This window comes from Periplaneta americana, chromosome 13, assembly GCF_040183065.1.
Source record: "Periplaneta americana isolate PAMFEO1 chromosome 13, P.americana_PAMFEO1_priV1, whole genome shotgun sequence".
Taxonomy (NCBI): Eukaryota; Metazoa; Arthropoda; class Insecta; order Blattodea; family Blattidae; genus Periplaneta; species Periplaneta americana.
The window spans coordinates 53,929,022-53,939,284 of NC_091129.1; the positions used below are offsets into that span (position 1 = coordinate 53,929,022).

General features: G+C 38.1%; 1 protein-coding gene across 1 annotated transcript; it reads left to right on the top strand.

Moving 5' to 3' along the window:
• Positions 1 to 1,151: 1,151 nt before the first annotated feature.
• Positions 1,152 to 9,759, top strand: LOC138711915 (cytochrome P450 6j1-like). Its single transcript, XM_069843219.1, has 3 exons — positions 1,152 to 1,367; positions 4,770 to 5,033; positions 9,127 to 9,759. The coding sequence occupies exons 1-3, from the start codon at positions 1,205 to 1,207 to the stop codon at positions 9,294 to 9,296; spliced, it is 597 nt and encodes a 198-aa protein (XP_069699320.1). The 5' UTR covers positions 1,152 to 1,204; the 3' UTR covers positions 9,297 to 9,759.
• The last annotated feature ends 504 nt before the right edge of the window (positions 9,760 to 10,263 follow it).

A 10,263-nucleotide genomic window follows, 5' to 3' on the forward strand; every position in this document is an offset into this window, starting at 1 on the left:
CACGCCCGAGTGCAACTTCGGATCGGCAGCCAACTCAGCCAACTGAGCTACGCCAGTGGCTCTGTATTAGTTCTGAAGTTATGATTTTTAATGTAAAGTGCGGCATTGGCTATAATAGCTATTAAGTGGAAAACGGCATGAGCTTTTTCTTCTTCTTCGCAAACTATATTCCTTAAAAACCCTTTTCCTGGTAATTCCGAAAGTGCTGGATAGAATCGAATGAAATTTTTTCTGCATTCTTAAACATAATGTACAAATCAGGCCAGAATATTTCCTCAAGTTTATTTGCTGTTGGCGATATCTCTTTCGCGTACAGTTCACATACTGTTCGACGAAGTAAATCACGCATAAAATCGTCTATCTTACCGAATTCTGTTTTATTTTATTTTTTCTTTAGTTGATAAACCGTAATTCTTAATTTATATGCCCCATATATATTTTTTTTACCAGCTCCGCCGGTTGCGTCCGATGTTAAGTGATTAAGATTTGTACTTATCAAACTGCCTCAACTTTCAATTACTCTATGGATAGAATTTCTAACGTTAGACACAATTTTAACACTTTGTTTTCTTAGCTACGCTCCTCTGCAATTAAGATATTCTGTTTTCTTCGACGGTGTTATTTGTTCTTGTCGTGATCTTCAGGTGAATCAGGACGCCTGACTGCGGATCATCTGCTCCAACACTTATTAATCATGGCCGGAATAAATTAAACATATTGAAGCGCACAACGGAATAAAACAACACGTCGACAAATGTCTAAAAAGACACTGAGAACGGGTGAAAGCCATCAGGTAGAGGCAATGACTGCTAAATTTGGCAATGCTGGGATCTATTGTCTTTCTGCCACGCGGCTAGGGGTTGAGTAGAGGATGGGGGTTTATGAGGGATTACCAATTCCAAGAAGAGAGGCCGTCATGTTTCCGAGTCAAGTATACTTAGGAATGGTAAATACATATTTAGCATAATATCGATTTTTACAAATATACGCAACAAACTTCACGTCTTAGAAAACGAATACTTAATTACAGCAATCAAAGGTGTTGTAAAACCTAATTCCCACATACGATATTAAATTAAATACATTCTCGTTCTACATAATCGAACTTAAATAGTTATTTCTCAGGATTTGAATTGTGATTACAGATTACAATGAAGACGACTTCGTAGGAATTACGTTTTCTTTAGTATTCGCTGGCTTTAAAATGGCGGGCTGTACACTCACTTACGCGCTGTACGAATTAGCCCTCAACCCTGAGCTTCAAGGCAGACTAAGAGAAGAAATAACTGAAGTGTTGACTGGACATGATCAGCAAGTGACGTACGAGTCCATTCAACAGATGATCTATCTCGACATGGTGGTGTCAGGTGAGTTTTTACTGTTTCTATGACTCTGAATCAGCAATTTAAGGTGAAAGAAATTTATGACTAACTGTCGATGACGTAATTAGCTATACGAAGTAATCAAAGTAAAATATGAGAACTCTTAGAATAGTGCAAATTTATACGAGCGTATGTAAATATACTGAATGGATGGGGACTGATGCACCAAAATTTGAAGTGATTCTACATGTTAAATATAACTAAACTTTCATTACACCTTTCCTTGGATGAAGCACCGTTAAGAAGGAACAATGAAGATCAAGACTTCGAAAACAGTCAGGTAAGATAAATCTTAAATATTAACACAATAAAGAAGTTGGACTAGGCTTTGAACAATGAAGAAGAAGAATTCGAAACAAGTCAGCTAAGGCAAATTATAAATATTAACACAGTAAAGAAGTTGGAAATTTAATGAGTAATACATACATGTTAAAAGTTTATATACAAAAATTAAGAAAGAAATGGTCTTTTTCCAATGTTTGCAGCGCTCTATTGTGGTAACGGCCCGAGAGATGTGACCGATTCCTATACAAGCAGATAGGTAAAATCAATCTGAACATTTAATGTCTTGAATCTCATTTTTCTTTTTGCAAATTAAACCGTTTAGCCATGAATTTAAATTAAATAGTTGCGAAAATCGTTAAAATAAATCTTGCAACAAATTCTTAGTCGCGTGTCTCCAATTGAGTACAGGAGAGTAGAAGGGGAAAGTAAAGAGTGCAGGCTGCACTTGCTAGAGTTATTGCATTAGCCGCGACGTTGCCAAATGTTTAATAGAAACATAACGATTTCCTCTAAAAAGGTAAATGTTAGGGAAATAATTTAATTAGGTTTTTCAAATCTTTCCTCATGATCTATTACCAGTTTCATTTTCGTGCAAATTTACCATCCACTCTGTATACGAGTATATGCATAACGCACATAAAATTTTGCCCAAACCTTCGAAGGCGAGAAGATATATATATAGGATATCTTCTTACCTTGGAAGTTATTGAGCAAAATTTTATAAAGCATTTATATAAATATATAAGACATTTACATTTGGGCTCCATGAAGGCGTATGAGAGGCACTTGACCTCATCACTGGAAGGAATTGGTGTGATTGGCATCAAGCTCCGATCATCTCGAGAAAAATTCCGTACGAAATTTGGCAGAAGCTTTAGAGGACATCTTCTGGAGGTTTCGTTGAGAAGATTCCACCACCTTGGATCGTCTACTCCGTAGCCAGTTCATCTATGAACGAGCTACTCGGCCGCCAATGCATTGCAAGAACGAATAGGCCTATGTATATATTTTGTTCCAACACAACAGCATTTTTTAACCTTCTTCAACATATGACACACTGAAATTGTAATTTAAAATCCCGCGGCAGACTCAAATAACCTAAACAAGTGGCTCCTAACTAAGTGGGGAATTTTCTTCAATAAAACGTGTAAAATACGGTATTTTTAAGTGACACTTGTGGCGGAAAAGGTCGTAGTTGATTTTTTTTTCCAGGGGTTCTGCCGTTTCCTCATATTAGGCATCTATATCATTCCAATATTTCTCGATTCCATCCATCATTATTCCATAGCATTCCCCGAACGCCTGCCTGTTGGCGACACACGGGGAGGCTGGTCTAGGGAAGAATTGGTCAGCCTGGTACGAACCAAAGTAAGCAGCGAACTTTACTGTAGTCAGCGATGTGGGTTGAGAATGCGCCTAGCTTGAGGGTCAGTGCAACAGATCTGGTAAGATCCCAATGCTGGGTCTTAGTACTACTTCCCTAAATTCAAACGCAATTCAATTCAATTCAGTTCAATTCAAGGTTGGTACGAGATTCTAAATTTACTGATTTGGGAACCCTAGTTGCTTGTCAGTCATACTCTTTTCTGCGGATCGCATACCTACACTGTATTTATTCTTTTCACTTGTGCCGTGTTCACTGAAATTTGACTCTTTTGGACTCACTCTTTAATACCTTTTCGCTTTGACTTTTTTTCACTTTTTGCTACGACATCCTTTACTATTATTATTTTCTCGCGGCACACCGGTTTAAAATGGCTACCACTATATATTGCATTATCGAATTATAAGCCGATATGAGTATAATTGTATTCAAAAGGAATGTTCATATTCTACTTACACAGTGAAGTTTCTGAATTCAAAACACACCGTACCTGAAAACAACAACAGACATTGGCTTTAGTAGTGTCAACAACTTAAGATAAACACAATACTGTGCTTCTATATAGGGCTATATTCCTTAATTTAAGAATGGCCTAAAATGGTTTAACAAAGTCTGCCAATAAGAAACCATATTACGTCACTGTGAAGAACAGATTATTCAGAATGGTATGGATAGCATGTAGCATTTGGCGCCAGCTTGAAGAAGAGTAATATTTAGATATTCGAAACTAACATCATGGAATTTAAAGGATGAAAATTCTTTTTAATTTCATAAAATACAAATTATGTCCGCACTAATTACAAATACGACACTAAAACATAGACACAAACTTTTTTTTGCAATGAAATACTTTTATCTCTGTTTACACTTAGCCTGTTCATCTATTGTAGTATATTATTGCATCCCGTGATAAAATTCCTGTACACCGCTGAGGAGTAACGGTTAGCATGCCTGACCGTGCAACAGCGGGTCCGGGTTCAAATTCTGGTTGGAACAAGTTACCTGGTTGAGGTTCTTTTTCCGGGGTTTTCCCCTCAACCCATTAAGAGCAAATGCTGGGTAAATTTCGACTGTGGATTCTGGACTCATTTCGCCGGAATTATCAAATTCATATAATTCAGACGCTAGATATTCACAGCAGTTGATAAAACGTCGTAAAATGACCCACTAAAAATTCCTGTTACTAGCAAGCAAAACGTTTCAAGTGGTAGGTCTAACTTTTAAACATATTAGAAAGAATTGCTTACGTTTATGTGGCAGTATTTAAATTGTGAAATCAAGACATACGCTGATAACCTTCTGCACTCTTATATGTGGTAAGAATTGTCACTTGCATCGTATTAGCCTATTTATTTCAGAGGTTATCCATCAACTGGTAACAAAAATATATCTTTCACATTCCAAGAACACATAGGTACATAAGCAAATATAAAAAATAGATTGCGTTTCAAAAATATTAACAGCTCACTCTGTATTATTTTTTAAAAGTGTAAGCATATTACAATTTCAATAAATTCCATTGCAATTTAAATCCAAAATTCTTCAGAAATGATAAGCTTTTCGCTCTTAAATGTCAAGTTCACATATCATTTATTTTGTACCAATCTAATGATTCGGACGAAAAAAAAACAGAGCAGCGTGATTAATGTGCCGATCTCCGTCATGCAACACTTATGAACAATCAAGAGTTATTCAATTGTTCATGGTGCATTTTGCAGAAACCCTGCTGAAGTATCCCGTTCTGGGATTCCTGGATCGTGAATGCCTCAAGGATTACGAGCTCTCCCACCCTTCTGGGAAAGGCACCTTCACGTTGCCTGCAGGCACTGGCGTGTACATCCCGCTGCTGGGTATCCACCGCGATCCCAAGTACTACCCGGATCCGGAGAACTTCAATCCGGAAAACTTCTCGAAGGAGAACAAGAAGGCGCGCCACAAACAGGCGTTCCTCCCGTTCGGAGACGGGCCGCGTCAGTGCTTAGGTAAGTGAAGATGCCGAGTATAGTTATAATTAACAGTTTAACGTTCTTCCTTTTTATTCTTGGTGAAATAATGGTCTTGGATTTGATGTGTGATAGTTCGAATTTGTATGGAAGCGATAAAAATCCTTGGAAAATAACTTCCTTTGAAAGACAAGTTAGAGCAGAGGTCTTGATTCTCATGAAAATATTATCTTTATAGATAAATTCCAAGCATCCACGATTGTTTAGTGGACAGCCTCACTGATACGCCTGCGCAAGTGGTTCGTCTCAACCCTATGCTCATCTAACCTAGTACGCTTCCACATTATCCTGGTTAGATTGCGGACTATTTTTAGGTCCCCAATATAGGCAGGAATGTGCATCCGTCCCGGTTGAGAAGACCGTTTCGGTATTGCACCACCTATTGCTCCCTTAATGCACTTTGGTAGGTCGCTGACTGAACTATCTAACTCTGTCGGAATGACTGGGTTGTAGGTGTGGAAGCGTAACGGGTATAGGTCGTTAAGCTAAATGCTTGCGTGCGCAATAGCTTATACAGGGACATCATTATATTTTTACTAACGTTTCTAATATTAACCTGGCTATACCTTTCGATCAACGGTAAAGAAACGTAAACACCGTTTGGTACCCCCTTCCACGACTGGAGTTCGATGATACTGGCGTAATATACAAACAACACTTTACTATGTATAGGAGGTTCATTTACGTAAGCTAGGAAATATCGCCATTTTGAGTTTGATAATTTTCATTAGGGTTTTGTTTAATCAAAATACAGTACAGTATTAACAATGAGTGTTTTTACTCACGACTGAGATGTCCATGGGGACGAATTCATTATGCAGTGTATATTATACTGTCTATAGCACATTAGCGTACACTATAGAGAATGAAGTTAAATTGAAAAATAATCATAATATGGATATTTAAACACATTTTTGAAAATGGTGGCCGTTCATTTCGATAAAGGCTTCAGTTCTTATATGCATATTATCGCACTATAGACTCTTGCACCTAATTCCGATTACCAGTTTCGTCCTTCATACCAGTAACTCGTGTTGAAATAATTCTGTACCTACTCTATAAAAGAGTACCTTACGTACTGTAAATTCAATCTTCACTTCTGCCCGATCCGAAAAGATAAAATTACTCAGATATGCTATCTACTGTCCGTCCAAGTTGTTATGTCGCAGGGTCGTAGAAAGGGGGAAAATCACGTGACAGTTAATTACTTAACGAGGCCCTTTTATTTACGTTATTTTAAACAGTTGTATAATATTACGTAGACGTCCAATTCCTAACAGAAATTAATGTTTTCAGAAAAGAGCTAAGACAGCCCAGCCACTAGCCTTTAAGGGAAGCAAATAGAAGCTGGTGAGGGAAACCGAGATGCAACATAGGCAAATGGACGACAATACCTGTGTGAACTTGATTCAATATTGAAAGCTCTTTCGTCACTGAAAACGCGAACATATTTCTGGAACGTACTGTTTACTGTGGCCGTAAGGCTACTATGACTGTATATACGGTCATGGTTCTGTGTGGAGGACGGTTGAACTTCATTAGTAGAAGGGGTGGGAGTTGAAGTACATTCAAAAACTCAGGTACAATAAAAATTGAAGTAAAAATAAAATGATGTCCCTGTAGTAAGAACTTTATGGCGTGGCGCCACAGGATTCGGACTGGACCCGACTTGGATCAAGAAGGAAAATCCAGCACCACTGTTTTAAACAGATCGCGTGCAACTGCTTACTGGACTGTTGTAGCTGTCCGGAGTCAGGGGGGTTTCTGTTGCTACTGGAAACAGATCTAGTTTGGTTCCCCCTCCACCGTAACAGAGCGTGTGTTTTCATGTTATCGTAGTGTCAACACGTAAGAATAAGCGTGCAAGAAAGAGTTTCTCAACTTGTGAGAAATCATTCAATTCTTTACGGTACTGGTAATAGAAATTATAATAATGTGACCATGAAAATGAAGTTACGGAATGACATAATCATAATCAAATTCATATATAATCATAACCAGTTTCGAAGAATTTGTGGTCAATGGAAACGGAATTAGTGCGTTAGTAAATGAGGCTGATTTTTATTCTATCCTTTCTTGATTACATAAAGAATAAAATTAAGGAAAAAAGGTATTTCTATAAATAATCACGAGTTAAATCAGCATTTCAGAGTCTAATTTCTTCTACGTCAGGTATAGAAAGAGTCCCGAAATGATTCGAGAATATAGAAGTCGAACAAAACGTAAACATAACATCCGTAAATAATTTTTATATGTCAGTCTTTAAGTCTAAATTAAATGGTGAATTAATTTACCTACCGACTTCCCTACACTATTAGAAATTACTGTATTCATTCTACGCTTCATGTAATTATGCGGAAATATGTTGACACTGCCTATCCCTCTCCACTGCTGACAATGACTACTCAACGCGCGAGTACAGAAACCCGTACCTATACTTAGTCAAGGAACAGCAAACCTGTTCCATCGGGCAACAAGTTTCGCTCCCTACTTATAACCAATTTCTTCCCATCATTCCCATTGGAACTTACTGTTAGCTACCACACTCCGAACCATGAGCATATTAAGGAACTTGTATGAGTACACAGCTTCCATCATAACTCCCTGCTGCCTATTACCGCTTGACTCATCAATCAACCTTCCCCGGCTTAGACGGTAATGTTTTGATCCGAACCATTGCTCAGTGACGGATTGTAGCTATATGGCAAGCTCATCATGGAAAATCGATTGAGCTACAATTTCCACATGATATAAGAATTAGAATAATTTCTCCGTTCAGGAAGGACACGATAGCGACAGATATGTGGCTACAAATCTATAACTAAACCTGTAACAAAATTAAATATGTAAGAGGGCATTTAATCTGCCCGTACAAATATTCTACAATAATGACTATCATCATCGTGGAGTCCAAAATCAATGGATAATTTTAAAAAGAAAGAAATAATTTGTACTTTAATCGTTTTTGAAAACCGCATAATTTGGCATTTTGACAGAATTTACTTTGGTCGAGAATGAGAGGTCTTATTCCACGCTTATCTTGAAGTTGGGAGGTTTGAAGCATTCTACCCCCGCTCATCCTCAAAATAAGCACGGAATGAGACCTCTGCCATTGGTTGAATAGCAATTATAATTCTCTCTTCCTCTGCGGCAATTTTTACTTCTCCTGTCAGATTTTATGGAATCAACTATAGTGTGGTGTCACAGATTTCCACAGACAAATAATTGTAATATACAGGGTATTTCCGGGCTGGTGTTACAAACTTTTAGGGATGATGGCGAAGGTCACATGTATCAATTTGAGATAAGGAACCCTGGTTCGGAAATGACTGAGTCGACAGTTATACGCAAAAATGGTTGTGTGGAAATGGAATTATAATTTGGCACCACATGCCCTCCTTCCCTTAACCTTTGGAACAGTTATGGAAAGATGGTATGTGCCGGATGTCTCCTACGTGGGTACTTGTTCCGATACAATCTGTGAGCTTGTCTACTGTTCCAATTGGCTCATCCGCATTCGAAAATCAGATCTGCATATTCCGCTCTCGTGAAATCCTCCATTTCACTAGCACTGATTGACCGGACACTGCAACTTGTACATGTATAAGTTACTGCTGTCTACAGACGTGCATATCAGGACCGACCATGTCCGTTACACATTACGCTATCTGCATTGCTTTAGTGTAGTTTCCTGTCCTCACCCCTCAGACAGCGCACTGAATAGAATACTGTAAGTAGGCAACGTAAACAACGTCAGATGAATACAGTATGTGTAGGATGTACAGATAAATATACATAAATAAGGTGTACAGAGGAATAAAATTCTTTCATTTCCACACAACTATTTTTGCTTGTAACTTTCGACTCGGTCATTTCCCGACGAGAGTTCCTTATCTCAAATTGATACATGTGCCCTTCCCCATCATCCCTGAACGTTTGTAACACTAGCCCGGAAACAGCCTGTATATTATCTTTATATAAATTAATGACTACTGATTTGAGATTTCCTTGATACAAATCAAAACACGCATAGTATTTGCTTCTGTACAATGTTCAACGTTTTTATTCACAGGATATAGGTTTGCCTACATCCAGATCAAGTCTGGACTCATCAACATCCTGTCCCGTTACGAGGTAGCGCCCTGCGAGAAGACTCCTGTACCGCTGAGGTTTGAGCCCAAGTCATTCATCCTCGTGCCATTGGATACTCTGTACCTCAAGTTCAAAAGGATCGGCGCATAAGAAGTGGATCGCTTCTCCATACTAATTGACCAATCAATATTAAGGCGGCGCTATCACTGGATTTGGAGTCCAAAATAAATGGATATTTTAAAAACAAAGAAATAATTTGTACTTTAATCGTTTTTGAAAACCGCATAATTTGGCATTTTGACAGAATTTACTTTTGTTTGCATATATCGCAGTACAGGCAACTGTAAAATATAATTCTTTCCTTTCGTGAATAAAGAGTGACATTTTGACACTAGATGCGATAAATATTATTGTGAGCATTATTAATGTTTAATTTATTTAGAAGTTTCTACACTGCTGTGTCATTCTCGACCAAAAGTATGTATCATACACAAAAAAATCGCAAACACAGAACATAAATGAAATAAGTGTAATAAATCCTTCAATAACTGTCTTTTTTAACCCAATGAGTAATACAAGAATGCACCAGTCAACACCACGCAACTGGCCATGTAACATCGGTTCTTCCTACAGATCCAAATTTCATTCATAAGACGCTACCATTCTTTGCGTCGTGATAACTGCTGCAACTTTTTTTTACCCATTTTAACCGTGTCATCTTTATACTCATAAGCAGACCCCGGAGAAAGTATTGCTTACAGGGAAACGCGCGATGTAGTATAGCTAATGTTTATGAACCGAGGGCTCTTGCACGTATCACTGTGCAGGTAGGGGTAGTGCCGGCGTAGCTTAGTACAACGAAGTCAAAAGCAATCGGCACGGGTCTTCAGAATGCCGAGACCAAACGTAGCAAGATAGAAGCACTAACGAAATATGTTCGTCAATAAAGTGTGTTTTCCATCCATGGTAATGAACTGTTTTGTGAATTGTGTCACGTGAAATTGGCAGCCGACATGGCATGCAACATTAAGAAGCATATAAATAGCAATAAGCATAAACGCGCATGTAAAAGACAACAGAATTTAAGCAAGATGCAGCACGAATCTCCTTCACATTT